The sequence below is a fragment of the Condylostylus longicornis genome, unplaced genomic scaffold, assembly GCF_029603195.1.
Source record: "Condylostylus longicornis isolate FDR11 unplaced genomic scaffold, ASM2960319v2 ptg000091l, whole genome shotgun sequence".
NCBI classification, from domain to species: domain Eukaryota; kingdom Metazoa; phylum Arthropoda; class Insecta; order Diptera; family Dolichopodidae; genus Condylostylus; species Condylostylus longicornis.
Genome location: NW_026578059.1, coordinates 2,063,760 through 2,084,489, shown reverse-complemented (window position 1 = coordinate 2,084,489; position 20,730 = coordinate 2,063,760). Strand labels below are relative to the sequence as shown.

Below are 20,730 nucleotides of genomic sequence, written 5' to 3'. Positions count from 1 at the left end.
TTCACAGATGGTAATCCTAATTTAACTCTTGCATAATAACTGTTACACAACATTATTCTGTTTTTTTCTTTTTCTATTCATTTTACACATAAATATGAAAATGCACATAATATATGTGTGCATGCTGCATATATATAATTGTATAATAAAAAATAAACACAAAATAAAGCACATATACACACTCACATCAGTTTTTTATGATGAAAATGTCTCAATAAAACAATAATTGTGTAATGAAGACTCAAGGTCTGGATATTTTCTATATTCCATTCATATTCTCATTTCTTGAAATTTTTTTGTTGTTTTAAGTTGCTTAGAAAAGTTTGAATTCTGAATTTATAGTCTTGACTCGATTTTTTTCACTAAAAGAATACTCTATGATTTTGATTGCAAAAATTCTCTTAACGGTATTTCATTCAAATCATGAAAATTTTCATTTTTTCTCTTTTTTTGTCAAAAATTATTTATAAAGTATTGTAAATGTAAACTTACTTACTCAAATTCTCATATACTTCATAATGAGCACTAAAGAATTGTTTAATTTCCGTTATTTTTTCTTTATTTTTCCAGAGAGAGTTTCTGAGTTGGGACTTTTGTTGTTACTGTAAAAAATTAAAATAAATTAAAATTTTTTGTCGCAGAACCAGTATAGTAACTTATACTTTACATATATATACAGTGGGGCAGTTAAGTAGAAAAGGCATGCCTTGTGATAAGATTTTCTCCTCACTGAGTCCATTTAGTTATAACATAGTTATGCAGAAGTTGAAATGTAGCGCGGCCAAAATCCCTAACCAAAAATTCTACATCAGGAGGAAAAAGAAATATCTATGCACATATTATTTGTTCATCATGTTTCAGGAAGGCTTCTAATTTGAAATATGTGGAATTAGATTTTGCGAGTGGTTTCAAAACTATACCATAGGTTTTTAATTTTATGGGAATTTACAATTAAAGTTTTTTAGGCTGCAGTTAGTCCTTACCCGTGCCGTGTGCTTTTTAATCCTTACTCCTTGAAATATAATTTTTTTTGTTATTTGTAAATTTTATTATTAAAATACTAAATTTCCATTTTTTTTTTGATTTTTTTTTTTTATTTTACATACCCATTATTTTTTATTTTTGTTTTTTCTTATTTAAATATAAAATTTAAAGATTTTTAATTAATTTGAATTTTTTATACATTATTATTAAATTACTTTTTTTTACATTAAAATTATTTGTTAGGGCTCTTGGTTGATGAATGGTTTTGATGTTGTTGTTTATTTTGCCATTGCAGTATGTTTATTTTATGTTCTTGAAAGTAACGTCAATTGCATATTTATCAAAAATGATGTTGATGAAATTTCAAAGCTATTTGTTTACTGTTTTAGTTTTCCCTCCTCTATATGTATATATATAATATATGTAAATGTTGGTAGGTATAAAAATACAAAAATAAAACCATGTAACTTCGTGTATGTTGGTTATTCTCGGCTCGTATACGTTCTTATTTGCATACTTTTTGTTAATCGTATATAAATTTAATTTTTTGAATATTTTCATTTAAATATTTACAATGATTTTTTAGTAGAATAAAGTGAAATTATAATTAATAAATTTATTTTTTTTTATGTTAACCCTGTTTTTGTGGAATATTTTTCTTTGATGGATTAAATTCATACGATTGTTTTGTGCATTGAACTTCACCATGTAATCCATATTTCAATGAACATACACAATTACTGGTTACTTCAGTCTTATATAATTGATCGGCGATAATAGATGAAACGCGTTGTGTATATAATTTTTTCTGATCTGGTGTTTTTAATTGTTTAAAACTATTTAATGCAAATACCCAACTATCATCATTAATTAATATATCAATAAATGGATCATAAGAATATTCCAATTTTTCGCGTTTATTAGTACCACCAAGCATAGCAAGTGCTCTTTTATTAAAACCTATAAATTTTTAGGAAAAAACAACACAAAAGTTAAATTAAAATTTTAATTTTTTTTTATAAAAATTAAAGATGAATACAAAAATGTACGCAGCAATGAAAGTATTAATTTACAATAAAGGATGCAGTGGTGCCAGCAGTATTTGCTAATATGCCAAAAAAGAAAAGCTATGAAAGTAATGGAAAACTATTTTGTAAGCAATGCTACTACTGTCCTGCTTTCAATACTTAGCGAACCGTTGGCATCGATAGTCAACTAGCACACCGGAGGCATTACAAACTTTTGAAAGGTAAAGATGAATAGTGTGCCAAGAAATGATTCAAAAGACTGCTAGAAGTGGGGTAAGATGAGAGGGTGTTGTTTTAGAATCTAAAAAGAGGTATATAGATATGGGTCATACTATTCATTACACTAGTCGGCCCGAAAACTTCCAGGACTATTGTGAAATCGAAAGTTTAAAAAACCATAGCTCGAAGGATTATTCAAAAGGCAAAACGTTTAAGAAAAAATTTATTCACACGAGGGGTAACGAGTCACTCAGAACAGGGTCCTATTGCACCAACCACTTATCACTTGTCACTTATTAACTTACAAAATAAGTTTTATTCGATAAGTTGAAAGGTAGTTAGTGATAAGTGGTTGGTACAATAGGGTCCAGATAAGAGAGCGACAGATCGAGCTCAAACCAGTGCCACAAAAGCAACAATGGAAACAGAAGTGCGTGTCCTACTTGATCTTCTTATAAAAAATAATTTAGATGTTAAACTAATAAGGTTAAAGAATCGATCTTTATAAATTCAATCACCCGGTTGTTCAACTAATGAAGGCAATAACTCATCTCTATTAAATAAGAGAGATGAGTTAGTGAGGTGGTAGGTTGATTGTGATGAAAAGGTACATTAAACAACTTTTCAAGTAAATCAAAAAAACGTCTGGTTGGGAACGATATCTGGTTGAGAACAAGATCATAGCACGGAATACCATGAAAAAGAAGTTGTATTTGCCGCATATGTATCAACACAGTATTATTAACATTTTGATGTTACAGGATGATAAAAAATATTTATTTAACTTAAAAAAAATAATAAATATCAACTTACCAACTACTTTTTCATTTGGTTTACCATCAACCGTTAATTCATCAACGGGTCCAATGTAATTCACTGTTACACCTTTTGTTTTGAACAAATAATTTAGCACCGGTGTACTTATGATGTCAACCTTAAAAATAAAAAAATAAAACAAATTACCAACACAATATCAAAATGAGGAAAAATAGTAAGTATGTCTTAAATTATTGTAATATGGAACTCAAGGAATTACACATCCTAACATCCAAAATTTTATAATAATAACTAAATTACTTATGAATTAAATTCAACTTATGAATTTTAATAATTGAATTGCATATTAGTTGTCAGGTTGTGTATCATTATTATTTATGTTGCCTATATAGCATTTGTTTTTTTAATACTTACCATTTTATTTTTAGCTTCATTATCCCTTATTAATAATATTGATTTAACAGCATCTGGTCTAAATGGATAATCTAATGCTAATTCAATTGCTTTTAAATTTGATGCAATCGGTGTATGAATACCTTTCAATTGTTCTAATATCTCATTTAATTTACTTATACCAGTATCATTTATAATATAATCATCATATTTTGGACCATTTAATTCTGATTCTAATATTTTTCCATTATAATTCAATTTACCATTTGTTGTTAATAAATTTGGATATTTTTGTTCATTATTAAAACCAATAAATGCGATATTAATATCATTTAAATCACGTTGTTTTAATTCAACTCTCAATTTTGTTAATACATCTTGTACTAAATCATTTAATATATCACTTGATAATGATGTATCAACAATAAATATAAAATCAATTTTATTTTTTGGTACTTTAACATTTAATTCATCATCAATATTTATTATATTATTTTGATTTATATAACATTTACCACATTTTTTCGGTATACTAATTTGAATATTATTATATAAATGTACAGCTGATGCATATGTTAATGCAATATTACATGCAACCTCTTCTTTTTCAATATCATTTGTTTTTAATTTAACAATTGTATTACATGCATTCATATATGGTTTTTTATCAATAAATAAATATCCAAATATTAATGATGATTCATAATTAAATAATTCATTACATATTGGTTCGTTATTATCAGATTGTAATAATTGTTGTAATTGTTGTTGTTGCGGTATATTTGCACAATTCTCATTTAATTTATATGAATTACAAAAATCAATTGAATTCTCTAATATTTTATTATTTTGTATTAAAAAGTCATCATATGGTTCTGAATTACCATTACCAAATAGGCCACGTGTTTTACCAGTATAAAAGCCATTAATATTAATATGACATACTTTCAAATCTAATGTACATTTTATTAATACACCATATGATGATAACATTGTTATTGTATAATAACGTCTCCATACATGTAAACCATTTTCCATATTATGTAATGGATATTCAATTTTTTTATTATTTAATTTTAATATACCATTATTATTTATTTCAATAATATTTTGTGTTTTATCAATTAATATTATTGATTCTAATTTATCATTATTAATATTACCAATTATTGTAAAATTATTATCAATTGAATCTTGTGATAATATATATTTACATGAACCAGGGAATAATATATAACGTCCATCATATGTAAATATATTTTGTCCATTTGTTATATGACCATTTAATTGATATGGTGGTAAGAAATCTAATATTGATGGTATATTATATATTAATAAATTATTAAATATATTTAATTCTTCATTTTTAATATAATTAAATGGACTTAATTTAAATGAAAATAATGATGGCAATTTATTAATTGTTTCAATACCAAATTGTATTGGTTGTATTATAATATTATAAAATGAATTAATATTTTTATTACCACCAGTTAATAATGTATTTGTACCATCAATTATTTTATTATCACTACCAGTTAATTGTAATATTATTGAATTAATTGCTTTTATTAAAGCATTATATAATTTTTCTAATTCTTCAATGTCATTAATATCAGATTTATTTAATAATTTTATTTCAATATAATTTAATAAATTTGTTAAAAATTCTTTTAATTCATTTGATGTTATATAAGTATCTAAATGTGAGAATATATCATGTAATATACTTATTATTTCATCAATATTATACAATTTTATTAATTGTTCATTTAATTTATTTGTTAATTCTTTAATAATTGTTGGTAATTTGTTGAAATATTCTTTAATATCATCATATAATTCTTTCCATTCTTTTGATAACATTTTAATTACATCATTTATAATATCATTAATTGGTTTTAATAATTCAATAATTGGTTTACTTAATTCTTTCAAATCATTTTCAAAATTTTTCCATGCTTTTATTGCTCGTTCATATACATTTTTAATTATTTTATATAATTCATTATAAAATTCATTTAATATATCATTTAATTTATTATATAAATCTTTAATTGCTGGTAATATTGTTTCATTATATAATTTTTGTTGTTTCTCATAAAATTCCATGAATGCAATTTCAATTTTTTCATATAATTCATTTGTTTTTACTGATAAATCTTGCAATATTGCAATAATTTTTTCATATAATGTACGTAATTCAATAAATAATTTCTTTAATTCTGGATCATCTTCTAATTCACTTATTATTGATTTAAGATTGTTTTGATAATTATTTATTAATTTTGTTGTATCTGGTAAATTTTCTTTAATTTTTATATAACGTTCTTTAACACCATCTGATGCTTTTGTAAATTTATCATTTAATTTTTTCTTAGCAGCATTAATATCATTTTCCAATTCAGTTTTAGCATGTTCCTGTATTAAAAAAATAAAATATTTTTTTATTATTAAATATGCTATTATTAATATTAAATATTTTTAAAAAATTTCTTTTGATATTGTTATGCTGAAATATGATTAATATTCTGTTACTGCCAGTTATATAATTAATTTGATTATTATCATTCTTTAACAAGTTTATTGTTTTAGGAAAATTCATAGGAGACATTAATTCAGAAATAGTCAATATAGTTGCGATTTGCACACAAACGATATTGGCCAATGGGTGAACATTCATTATGTTCGAATGCAGATACAAAAAAAAACATATCTCGATATTTAATTTCGCGAGGCAATATCATTCTAAAATAACTATAAAATTGTTAGAATGTATTTTATACTTACCATAAATTCATTGAGCTCAGGTTTATTAACATCATATTGTGTAGCGAAAAATGTTGCCGGATCTAATGATATATTTGCATTATATAATACAACATTATTATTATTACTGATTTTATTTAAACGTAAACTTGCTTGTTTACCAACATTAAATTCACCGATTGCTTGTAATAAATCATCACGTTTTAATATTACTTTTAATTTCAATAATTGACCGAATGATAATTCATTTATTAATTTAATTGGTTTTGAATCAATTATATTATATGTATTTTCAACTTTAATTAAATTCTTTTGTTTATCGTATAATCCTTTCATATTGAATAATTGTTGATTTAATATTATTAATTGTGAATCAAATTTATCTTTATTATAATTTAATTTAATTGATGATTTAAAATTATTATTATTATTTGTATCAGTTAATAATTCAATAATGTAATTATCATTATTACAATCAAATTTAATTAATGATTTTATATTATAATTAATATTTAAACCATTACTTTGTAATTTCATATCAGCTAAATGATTAAATTCTTTATTATCATTATTAATATTATTTTGTATTTTAATATCACCAATAACTTTTAAATCATTCGTTTTAAATATATCCAATATTAAATTACCATTTAAATTTTTATTAATTGTGTCAATTTCACCATATAATTTAAATAATAATGGTTTTTGTATATATGGTGTTATTATTTTAAATTCGATATTTGAATTTATTAATTTTGTATTTTTAATATTTGTTAAATCAATAATTGACGATATTAATAATTTATCATTTGGTTTATTTAATTTATCAATATAAAATATAATTGAATTATCATATTTACCAAATATGTTATTATTTTTTGGTATTTTATTAATTGTTTCAAATGATATATGACGTTTTGGTAATATAATATCAATAATATTATTATCTGGTTTTATATTTATATTCAATTTATATTGTTTGTTTAAATTTGATTTTATTGTTATTTCAATATCATGTTTATAATTAATACCAGATTTTATATTCTTTGATTGTAAATCAAATTCATACGGATAGCCTAATTCAATTAAATTAATTAAAATTTGTAAATCATGTACTATATTTGTATAGTCATTATTATTAATTGTTATTAATGATTGAATACGGAAATTTGTACATTGTTTACTTTGTTCACAACCAGTTAATTCAACTATAAAGTTTTTATTTGTTAATTTTAATGTTGATATTAAATTTTTATTATCAATATGTCCATCAAATTTATATTCAAAACCAATTTCATTATTATGATCATTATTTTGATTATTATAAAATTGTTGTGTTAAATGAAAACTAATTGATTTTTTATCATTATAATATTGTATATCTCCACGTCCTTCAATTATTATTTTATTTTTTTCAGTTTTAATATTATATTTTGCATTACCATTTATAATATTATTATTATTTGATTGTATATTTATATTAATATCTTTATTTTTACCAATTATATTACAATTATAATTATATAATTTTAATTTATTTGAATTTAAATTACCCATTATATGAAAATCATCTGGATTATTAAATTTCAATTCAATATTATTTAATAAATCAAAATCAAATAAATTATCAATATTAATATTACCTTTAATATGATTATCATTTAATTTTTCATATATTGTTAAAATTTTAATATTTTTATTTGTTGTTTGTAATTTTAAATCAATACCGAATTTTTTATTAATATCATTATATGTTATTGTATTTAAATTATATTGTTCTTGATTAAAATTTATTTTGATTAATGTTGTATATATATTATTATTATCGTTTTTAGCTTTTAGTATAAAATCAAATAAATTAAATTTATCATATGACGTTTTTATTGTATAATGTAAATTTAATTGATCATTTTCAATAAAATCAAATAATATTTTAATATCAGCTTGACCATGTTTTTCGCTATTAAAATTAATTGTATGTTCAATTTTACCATATTGTTGTAACGATTTTATATCAGTTTTTGTTTTAATTTCATTTGATTTATATTGTAAATCACGTTTCCATAAGCCATTTATTTCATTTTTACCATTTGCTGAACATGATGTTTTTAAATTATATTGTCCATGTTTTGGTGTACCTTTTATATATAAATTTAAATCACCATATTTATTTAAGCCATTAATATTATAATTAATATTAAAATCAATTTCACGCATAATATTACTAACATCATTATTATCATTCTGTTGTTGCTGTTGTTGTTTTGAATATTTACCGTTTGATTTTAATGTAATTTGCTTTAATTCAGTTTCGGGTAAATCGAAATTTATTTTAATATCATATGTACCAGTTTTATCATCATTATTATTATTTAAATAATAATTACCATCAATATTATTTATAAATTTATTACCATACGAATTTGTAATATGATAAATTGAATGTAAATTTGAATATTCACTTATATCAATATTAAATTTAATTGATTCAGTTATTAATGTACCAGTTATGTCAATATTAAAATTAAATCCATATATTTTATTGTTATTATCATTATTTTTTAATAAATTTTTCATATTTAATATTAACATTAAATTATCATTTTTAAAATTATTATATTGTAATTTATAATCAATGTCATATATATTTTTATTAATATCATAATCTTTAATATTACCATTTAATTGTATTGAACGTTTATCATTATTTGGTAATATGTCATTAAATTCAAATAATAAATTTCCATTATTATTTTTTAATAATTTATTCAAATGAATATTAAATTGCCTTTCATTTGGTAATTTTAATAATAATTCACCTTTAATATCATTATTATTATCATGAATTTTTAAATCAGTATTAAATACAAATTTTTCTGTACCAATTTCTAATGTATTTTTTGTATTAAATTTATTAATATTATGTAATTCATTTTCTGTTTTATATTGAATTTTTTTATCATCAAATTGTATTGTTGTGTCCAAATTAAATTTTGGTAATAAATATAAAAATTTTGAATTTATTTTAATTGGTTTACCAGTTTTCTTTAAATTCAATGTTCCACTAAAATCACCACGTCCATTTTTATTTAAATTATATTTACCGTTTAATGATAAATTATCTTTAATTATTAGTTTTAATTGACCATTCTGTTTATCCGGATTTTTTTGTATATCAATATTGTATGATATTAATTCAGCTGTATCACGTTTAATTTTTATTTCACATAACAGTTTATCTTGTATGTCATTATATTTTAATTGAAATGAGTTTTCTTTATCATTATCATTTAATTTTAACTGTCCATTTAAATCGATTATTGCATTTTGCATTTGTAAATTTTGATTAAATTCACCTTTTAATGTACCTTGTGTACCCCAACTTGTTATTAAAATTGTATCCAATACATATTTATTATTTTGTGGATTTAAATCAACTTTTGATTTCAAATCAATAAAATGACGATTTAATTTTGCATTAAATATGAAATTCAAATCACCAATATGTCTTTGATTGCGCATTAATTTAACATTCATTGATAAAATTTTATTTAAACGTTGTGCTTCAAAATCAATTTTAATTAATTTTTTAGATTGTTCAACATTTAATTTGCCAAATATTATTGATTTCTTTTCATTAACATTTTTTATTTCAATATTATTATTAAATTTTCTAATTGCTGTGTCATCAGAAGAAGCCGAATCATCATCATTACCACCAATATTTTCAAATTCATTAAATAATTTCAATGAATGTTTACCAGTTTGTAGTTTGAGTTCATTTTTAAGCTAGAAAAAAAATTTAAATTAGAAAAAGCTATTGAAATATAAAGACTAAAATCGAAATATCAAAATTTTATATACTGAATACAGGCAAATACAACTTATAAGCTGACTTGTGTAGTAAGCACAGTATTTAATTACGATTATGATGTCATAGAGAAATGGTATTTTTTTTAAATTATATATATATATATTTTGGAATTGTTGTATATTACTGGATGAATATACTGAAATGCAGCTTATGAATTGTAATTGTTCTACATATGATACATATACTTACATATGATTTTCTAAATTCTAATAATAAGCTTCCACCAATTGTTGTTTCCGGATTATTATCTTCTGTTACAAATGTACCAACTGATAAACCAGTTACTTGATCATATTTAAAATGTGATTCAATTTTATATAATTTATTATCATTTTTACGTATATTTAATTCAGTATTAAAACCTTGTAATTTTTCATAATTTTCTAACCAACCATTTATTATAATATTATCTTTATTATCTGGTGTTATAATACGTAAATTATCGAAACTATATTTTTCAATATTATTTGGCATTTGATCAACAATTATTTTACCATCTAATTTATAACCAGCAATATCATTACGTATTTGATTACCATGAATAAATTCAATTAATGGTGTATATACATTATTATTTTTATTAAAACCAATTTTTTGTATTGTTTTATCTTTATCAATTTCAAATTGACCATATAATAAGAATTCATTATCATTATTAACTAAACCAATTTCAGTTGCTAAAATTTTTTGTGTATTTATAAAGTCAATGCGAGCAAATAATTTTGGTTTAACACCCAATTTAATATCCAATTCAGTTTTATGCGATTCAATACTATTTGGTGTATCATATATCAATTTCCAATTTTGTATACCATCATTTAATTCATATGCACCTTGTAATTTAATATTTTTTTCAGTTTGTAATATTATACTCATTTGTACTGGTCCATTTAATAATAATGGCATATTATTATCATTATTATTTTGTGTATTTTGATTATTATTTTGGTGTATTAAATTATTTAATTCAATATCTGATGGTAAATTAGCTGTATAACATATTGTTAAACCAAATAATTGTAATTGATCAAAACAAACTGGTTGATATGTTTTACGTTTTTTATTTTGTTTAAATGGTATAATTTTTATTTCTTTATCCATTTCTGATATATAAAAATCAACATTATGTTTAAATTCAATTAATTCAACATTTGTACGTGGTAATTTTAGATCAATATTAAAACCTTTATGATTATCATTTATAAAATCAATTGTCATATCACCACCATCAGCTGAATGTAAGTTTGATGATGTTCTAATACCAGTTGTTAATAAATAACCATTTATTGTTAAAAATGTTTCAAAATTAATATCATTTGATGGTATAAATTTTAAGCGATATTTGTTATTATTTTTATTTTCAATTAATTTATCAATATCAAATTCAATACCAAAATCTAATTTACCAGTTGATGTTGATTTAACAGCTAATTCTAATGGTAAACCGATACCAGTTGGATATACAATTTTTATATCTTGCATTAATGTATGATATTCAAATGTTTTATCAAATTTTTTTAAACCTTTTTTAAAATTACCAATAACTAATTTCAATAAATTTGATAAATCATCAACATTTGATGGTAAATGTTCCCCTAAACTTAAAAATGTTAATTCCGATCCAAAGATTTTCATTGATAAATCTAAATTAATATCATTATCAAAATGATTATTATTATCATCAGCTTTATATTTTAATGCCATATTATTTGAATCATCAATTAAACTACGTTTTTTACGTTGATTATGATGTCCAAAAGGCGGTGATCCAGATGATGCTATATAATCATTAACTTTATTCATTATTAATTGTGGTTCTTGACTAAAGAAACCCTTTGGTCCAAAGAAATGTTCTAAAATTTTTTCAATATTTTCTTGTCTGACATTAAATTCAAATGTATTAAAACTTGTACCAAATGCTTCATTTGTTATATTTAAACGTAATGATCTTGGTAAGAAACCTTTTTGTGAATAAATAACATTTGTATCAATACTAGCACCAATTCCCAATGAATCAATTGAATATGATAATTCATTATTAAATGAATAACGTTTTGGATCAATTGGAAATTTTTTTGTTATTCTTATATTATTTAAATGATGTTTTAGTGCTGATTTTGTAAAATCAGTCGAATCACGTATTGATTTTAAATGTGTTGTTATAAAACTACCAACTTGATTTACTTTTTCATTATTAATAATATCAGATAATTGATTAGCAATATCACCATTTGGACATTGTACTAATGATAAATATGCTTCAATACGTATTTCAGAATCTTCATTATAATCACGTAATATTGATAATGCATATTGTTGTAAATTTTTATTACATGCTGATGCTGAAAATGATTGTATTGCTGCAACACGTACACGTGAACTATGATATTTATTTGAACATTCCAATAATTGTGGTGTTATAATATCAGCAATATATTGTACATTACGTATACCTTTTAATACACTAACAATATGATCTTCATCTTTTTTATTATTTACTTGACAATTTTTTAATGCATCACGAAATTTTTCAGTTATTAAGTCAACTTCACCATTATTACATGAATTTTCTCTACAATATGTATTAACTAATGTTCCAATAGCTAAATATGCTTCACGTCCGGCATTTGGTGTTAATAAAGTCTGTTAATATGGAAATGAAAGAAAAAAAAAATAAATTTAAATTTTATATAATTCAATATCCAGATATTTAAATTCAAATAATAAATATACAATATTAAAATTCAGCAATTAATTATTCGAATTTCTACACATAATTCACAAAATATTCATTAGCTGAATTGTTAAAGTCAATATATATTATATAATATTAAGAAATAAAAAAAAAACATCACTTACTGCAACACTATTTAATGCATCTAAATCAATTGAATGTACCAATGCCAATGACATTAAGGCCATTTTTTTTTCAAGATGATTCCATTTACCAATTTGTTTAACAATTGCTTTAACTGATTCCTCTGTATTTGTTCTTATTAATGCATCAAAATATACTTTTTTAGCTAAATTATCATGTAATGATGATAATTCAATTAATGTATTAACATCAGCATTTCTCATTAAACGTATTAATTCAGAAAAATGTTGTGCTGAATCAGCTTTTGTATATTCTTTAACTAAATTAACTGTTTCATCAAAAACTTTTTTTAATACATCATAATTTCTAATACCATCATTATTTGGATATGAAAATATTATTGATTTTGATTTTAAATTATTATTATTTAATTGTGGTATATTATTATCATAATTATTATTTAATAATTTTAAAATTGTTTTTACTTTAACCCATAATATTTTTTTGCCATTATTATTTTGTTGCATTGATGTATATGTTTCAGTTAATTCAACATTTTCAATAATATTATTATTTAATTTTTGTTCTTTATAATAATCACCATTTAATATTGGACGTGATTTAATTAATGAATTTTCATTAACAACACCACTTGCATAATATGCAATTAAATTTTCACGATAACTGCATTTCATTAAATTACGAATTTTTATTATTGTTTTTGTACCATCATTATTTAATTGTGTTGTCGTTTCAGTTGGACATACACCAAATATATCAGTTTCATATTTATTATCAGTTATTTGTAACATTGATATTATTGAACGTTTTATATTTAATGAATAATCGTTATCATGTAATTCAGTACATATTTGCGGTTGAATTTCACCATCAACCATTGTAAATTGTATTGGCTTATTAAAATTATCTTTCATTTCTTTCTGTAATTTTTCGAGTGTTGTTTCGATTTTAACATTGTCCAATTTTAATTTATATGCACAATTGCCCTCATAATATAATATTGCATGACCCTTTAATTTCATATTTGTTTCTTCAGCTTGTGCATTTTGTATACCAATTGTAATATAACTGTCAATGTCATATTGATATCCAACACCCGGTTTATAATTTAATTTTCCAGTATCAGCTGTAAATTATTAAAAATAAAAAATTAAATAATAAAATATTTAATAAAAATTTTAAATTAAAAAAAAAAAACCAAAATATTGGATATTTTTAAAAATTTATTGATGCAGCCATTTTACATACTGCACCAATATTAGGAACTCTATAATATAGAATTTTCATTTTTAAATTTATACCAAACAAAAAAAAATATTTTGCATATTCATCCTGTGGCATATGCAATTTTTTTGTATAACATGCACATTTATAATTTTATCCTGTAAATATGCAACAAAAAAATTCATTTAAAATTAAATATATTTTTTGTTTTACTTACAGCGTGGACAACCCTTTTGGCAACCATCTTACATGCAAAGAAGAATATGAAAATAAAGAAAAAAAAATAAAAATAATTTTAAAATTTTTTATTTAAACGAAATATTTTAGTTTTTTTTTCAATTTTTTCCGGGCTCTGATTTCAGAATTACCAATATTTTATTAATTTGGTTAATAAGTGCGATAATATTATTGTATTAATTGGATATCGCACAATACAATTGAATAATGCTATTGTATAATTTTAAAATCATAAGAATATTGTTCATTGATTGTTCGGTTCAATTACAACTTGCATATTTCATGTTAAAAAATTAACATATTTTGTTAATGCAGTAGAGCACAGACAAGTGCACTTTCTCAGGATTTTGTGCAGTTACGTGTAATTAGCATAAGTGCACAAATTTGGACTTACACATAAATGTAATTTGAAAATTGAGAAATTTTAAAAAAGAGAAAAACTGCTGTATATTTTTATTTTTTCGCGAAATCCTTTTTTTTTTATTCTTTTAAGGTTTCGATTTTTTTTAATGAATTTTGTTAATTCGTCCTGTGATTTAATCAATCTAGATACGGTACATATATATTAATTCCATATTTCGCTGCTATTTCTTAGATTAGTTCATTCTTCTGCAAATATAGTTGATTCCGCAAAAAAGCAAAAAATGCATTTTAAATCCATTACATTAAAATAAAAAAAAAAATTATTATTTTTGACAATGCTGTATGTCAGCTGTTTGTCAGTTATGAGTATAGACTGGCTCTTACTCGAACTAATTCATGACAACTATATACGATATCAGTAATTACATAATATATAAATACATGTTATATATGTTTATATAAAGGTATATACAATAAATTTATATATAACATAAAATTATAGCCTTGTTGTATGTAATCAGTATGAGTTTGTCCGTTTAGGATATAAATATAAAAGTTATAACTTCAAAATTGCTGTAATATACGTTATCATAATTCTAGCTTATGACTTTGTCATAATATCGTAATATTTTAATTTTATATAATCGCGATAAATATTGTAATACTGGCAATTTTATAGTTTCGTTTACTATTTTACTTATATCGATAGTAAAATGTACATAATCTTATCATAAGTGAACATATTTTCATTCTAAATGTATACATATATTTTAGAATTATACATTAATGTTCACATTCTAATTATATAACACATTAGTTTTAATATATCTATTTTTATATAAACATGAAAGCCATTAATTTGCAAACTGTATACAAAAACAAAACAAATTTTAAGACGAAATTTAATAATGGTCTCTTTCTATTTCATTTATTCAAATGAATTTTATTGCGGAGTATTAAAAATTTATATTTTGGATCCTATGTATATAGAATTTTTAACTATAAAATCTTAGCAGCAAGTGTATTCTAAAGATATCACTAAAAAAATACGAACCTTTTTACGATTTTACATATTTTGACGTATAAATTCAGTGATTAATATTAAGATTTTTAGGTTATTGCAATTTTTTCCAATTATCTTAAAATTTCAATAAAATTTTTTCTGAAAAAATATGTTAAATTGCAGTTTTAATACTTCGCTTTTAATTTCGGCCACCCTTATTGATATTTTAGCCAATTTCAATCCAAATTTGCCAAAAAATATGATAAATAAAATTGGAACCCTTAATGTTTACAATTCAAAAACAAAACAAAAAAAAAAAATAACCGCCAATGAAAAGATGGACGAAATAGTAAGGTCGTTAATAACCAACAATTCAATTCAGCAATAATTTTTGCTATTGAATTTAAAAAATTTTCACAATTCTACATGTTTGAGTGTCATTTATAATTAAGTTTTATTCAAACTTTAAAAACTTTATGTGAATTTTCAATATTTTAAGGTTCTTGAGCTTTGCCCTTCTTACTTTTACGAAGTGAATTAACAAAAACATTCTTGGTCATAAATAGTTCCTATTTTTATTTGAAAGTAAAAAGTTATTTTTATTTTTATTGTTATTTGTGCTTTATTTAAGTGTGCACGAAATAAAAATGAAAATAAAGAAAACTGAAAATAAATCACTGATTCAATACTTCTAAAAAAAATTTAGCACTTTTTTCTACTACTTAGTGACAAATTCAGCACTTTTTTGAACTTTTACAATTTTTAGCGAAAAAAGTTGTCATCACTGCGTGTTATACCATATAAGTAGTGCATAATAACTTCAATTCTTGTATGCGTATAAACATCTTTCTCTCTCTAATTTCAAAATCGTAGCATATTACACGGTATATTAATATTACACAATTCAGTTAAAAAATTATATTTGTTACTGAATTGTAATTTTATTAAAATAATCTATTTTAAAATGTTTCTTTTCAAATGGATCTTAAGTGAATATATAGGGGCTATTATTTATATGAAATTTAATAAGAAACACCCTGTATTTTAAATTTAAAAATAATAATATAGTATATATAGGTAAATTCCATATTTAATATATATATATATATATATATATATATATATATATATATATATATATATATGAGCACTAGTTATTTATTTATTAATATTTTTTTCTCTCTCTTCTTGATTAAATTGAAAAAAATGAAAAAAATGAAAAAATAAAAAGAAAACAAATTGTAAAATGATTATATCCGGTAAATAATATTTCAAATGTTCATAAATAACAATAAGTACATTATTTACATATGTATGTATATATATGTATTATATATATGTACCTATATATTTTGAAAATTTCATTCTATATAATATATATATATAGATTAATCCAGAACTAAGTACTCGTATATAGTGATAAGAGACAACTTTCATTTATAATACAAGATTCGCCGCCGTTATCCATATATATCACATAAAAGTTATTTTATATAAAATTACTGCTACAGCGATTCATATATATATATATGTGTCGCTACATATAGACACATATATAATATGTATGTAATTATAAATATTGACCTTGCATATACGTATATAATAGGGGATTTTATACCAGTGGTTATATATAATTTTATAAAAAATTGGCGGAACTTTTATAATGTGGCAAATATGGCAAATTTGACTACATATTCTTAATCGCATAAATATAAGAATGCATCATAGCAAAATACTTATATATATTCTAATTTTTATTAATTAATTAATTAATTAAAATAAAAGAAATTGAACTTCTGAGCAACATAATGGTACACGCATAAATAATAACGTTAATTGCGACGGCTAACTACGTTATATGATTTCAATTTTTTAAATTTTAGCATAAAATTCTTTTTTTATAATATTATTATAAAACTTATTAAAAAAATATTCTGTTGATTATACATAGTATAACATTTATATAATTAACAAACTTATATACATTATAATTATAATATTATAATATTGAATTTTAGTTTATACATACATATATGAACATTGTAATATAATATTGTAAATTACCTGCATTTGTTGAAATTATCAAAAGAAATAAATATAAAATTCCGGTAATAAAGAGTTCTCGACAAGAATAATTTCCTGGCTTCATCCTCATCTTCATTTCTGTTTCTGTAAATTTGAAAAAATTAAAATTTGATTATTAAAATATTGAAATAATTGTTTTTAATTTGAATATTAATTCTAATTTTATATAACAGTTCCATATAACTATACGAATTATTTTAATGTAACATAAATGTTTTCATATTTTATACTAAATGATACGTTAATATGCCTGTACTTGACTTTAAAATTACTTTTAATATTATGATGGATAATATATTATTATACATGATTTAGATATTACACAAAAGTATTATACTTAATTCCAGAATTTTGTATATAGCAAATGTTGTATATATTGCCGGTATATATACACTTTAATTTCGTGGTTTATACATATATTCTGTAGTATATGTATATATACAAGTAAATAATTTTGTTATTAAATAATTTTTGAATATATATATACATATATATATATATATATATGTACTATGGTTTAAACATTTAAATTTATCATAAATCTTATTGAATCGGATGTATATAGGGGAAATATTCAAATTGCTTATTAATAAGAGAAATAATTTTTATAATTAAATAAAATAATTTTAAATTAAAAACATGTGCAGTAAAAAATTTAAATTATCCGTTTGGAATTTTGAGTTCAAGTCAATTACATTAATCCGATCGTAACTCTCAAACTCTTATAAAAATTGTAAAAGTATAAGATTGTTAAAATAGTGTTTTCAATATCCAAAATTAAAGAAACAAAAAATTAAATAAAAATTTAATAAAAACTTTTAAATTTCTTTCTCACTTTATAACAGTTTTCTTTTTCTTTTGTTTTATTAATTAAATTCTTTCTATTTATTTATTTTTGTTAAGATTCAGATCAATCAGAATTTTTTCAATTTTTAATTTTTTTTTTTTAAATTTAATTAATTTTTTCAGTTTTTATTCACTTTTTTTTTCAAGCAATTACACAAAAAACACCGCACTATTGTTGTGGTCCTTATTTGGTTTTTCTTTTCTTTTTAATTTTTTTTTTTTAATTTTATTTTTAATTTACAGTTTTTATAGCTTTTTTACAGCGTTAGTATATGAACGGAATAATGCAAGAAAATTTAAAAAAAAAAAAACTTCTAAAAATTTAAAAAAAAAAAGAAACTGTTATAAAAGAACCAACGTACAAAATTCAAATAAATTTCTCTATTATTTTTTATAACGGTTCTTTTTTATTCAATTTTTTCCTATAAAAAAAAAATTCCAATTTGTTTTTGTTCCGTTATTTTGGAATGTGAGGAAGGCAGAGGGCAGACGACGAACGCGTACACACATTTAACTATATAAAAAAAGTCCAACAGCGCAGTGGTAAGCGGCAAACAACAAAAATATTTTAAAAAATGTGTGTATGATAAGCTTATGTGTTCACTTTTCACTCACTTTTTTTTTTTTTTGGTTGATGTTAATGAATTTTGTTTTCTTGTTTTTCTGTGTTTTTTTTTTTTCCTATTTAAAAAAAAAAAATGATGAGATTAAGATGAGGGATCGTTCCAAAAACACACTCAACAAGGAACTCAAATTGAATAAAATTGTAATTGTCCCTTATATATAGAGAAGAGGAACCCCTAATACCCCACACCCTAAAAATTTCTTCAGTATTTTTTTTTACTTTTTATTTTATTTCTTCTTTTTTTTTTTTTTTTTGATTATTTTGTGTGTTTATCTGTTTATGTGTATAGTGTGGTGTTAATCTGGATGTGAAATTTTCTACTATATATGTATGCATGTTAATATTGTGTTTAGTTATACAGTATAAGGTATATAGAGGGTAGTTGAATAGATGTTGTGTTGCTGTTATCATCCGTATATTATTTTTGTTATCATCGATCTTATTTCTCTTCTCTTATTCTGTTTTCGTTTTTCTGATTATTTTCAATCATAATTTATAATAAATATAGTTTTAATATTTACATATGTACGTATACATTGTATGATTGCAGATCTCTTAGTAAAACTTCTAGAGTGTATACATGCATGTGTGCATACAACAAAATATATACATGTGCATTTCCATACTGATATACGTAGATATATATAAATATTAAATGTAATAAAGTATGTATAGAAAAAATTTTATTTAGTAATAATAAATATAAGAAAAGAGCAGAGTAACAAATAAAAACATACTGTGTACAATTTAATAAAATTGATAATACGATGATGATAACAAAAATAATAAATTCCATATATACATAGATACAACATACAAATAGATTAAAACATTTAGGAACAGGCAATTTAATAAAAAAAAAAAAAACAAAAAAAAAAACGGCAGCAGCAGCAACAGCAGCCAGCATCAGAGAGTATCAGACGAAAGCGATAAGGAGAAAATATGTAAAAAACAAAAAAACAGAATCAAGGAATAAAACAAGATTAGAAAGAAAGTTAAAACCAATAAGAGTTGCCGTATTGATTTTTTTTCAAGTCTTTTTTTAATTTTTTTTTCCCATTACCTTCTCCTGCAATGATGGGTTTATGTTAATTCTATGAGATTCGGATTACGCAGCACTGGATCATCGTTTCTTTCATAATAGATTTTTGATATATAGTAAAAAAAATTAAATAGAATAGAGAATCATGTGACGCTAGCTTTTATTGGAGCCAAATTCCAGCTTATTCTGATTTGATAACATTGTAGTAAGAATACGTCTATAAATTATGTATAATCGTTTGTTATGTCAAAGTAACAAAAAGGTAACAAAATATTTTAAGTAAACGGTAACTCATATTGTTATTCTTTTAAATTATTAAGAAGATTTTTCTCCCATTTTTTTTTTTTTTTGTTTTTGTTTTGTGGATATACTTAAAGGTTGTTCGTTTCTTTTTTATAATCAATATATACATTTATATATAT

The 20,730-nt window shown here is 21.9% G+C and overlaps 1 protein-coding gene across 1 annotated transcript; it reads right to left on the bottom strand.

Moving 5' to 3' along the window:
• Positions 1–1,065: 1,065 nt before the first annotated feature.
• Positions 1,066–19,383, bottom strand: LOC129613731 (apolipophorins). Its single transcript, XM_055527918.1, has 11 exons — positions 19,257–19,383; positions 17,775–17,879; positions 14,325–14,351; positions 12,904–14,009; positions 10,234–12,687; positions 7,860–9,959; positions 6,828–7,568; positions 6,192–6,761; positions 3,423–5,822; positions 3,045–3,165; positions 1,066–1,944 (listed from the first exon to the last, which is right to left on the bottom strand). Exons 2-11 carry the CDS (start codon positions 17,869–17,871, stop codon positions 1,616–1,618), a joined length of 9,945 nt encoding a protein of 3,314 aa, XP_055383893.1. The 5' UTR covers positions 17,872–17,879; positions 19,257–19,383; the 3' UTR covers positions 1,066–1,615.
• Between the last annotated feature and the right edge of the window lie 1,347 nt (positions 19,384–20,730).

Coding starts and splice junctions, on each gene's coding strand:
- LOC129613731 (XM_055527918.1), bottom strand. CDS start 17,871: ATGAAGATGAGGATGAAGCCAGGAAATTATTCTTGTCGAGAACTCTTT. Junction 12,688..12,903: donor ATGCATTAAATAGTGTTGCA/GTAAGTGATGTT, acceptor CCATATTAACAG/ACTTTATTAACACCAAATGC. Junction 5,823..6,191: donor CTGAGCTCAATGAATTTATG/GTAAGTATAAAA, acceptor TTTTTAATACAG/GAACATGCTAAAACTGAATT.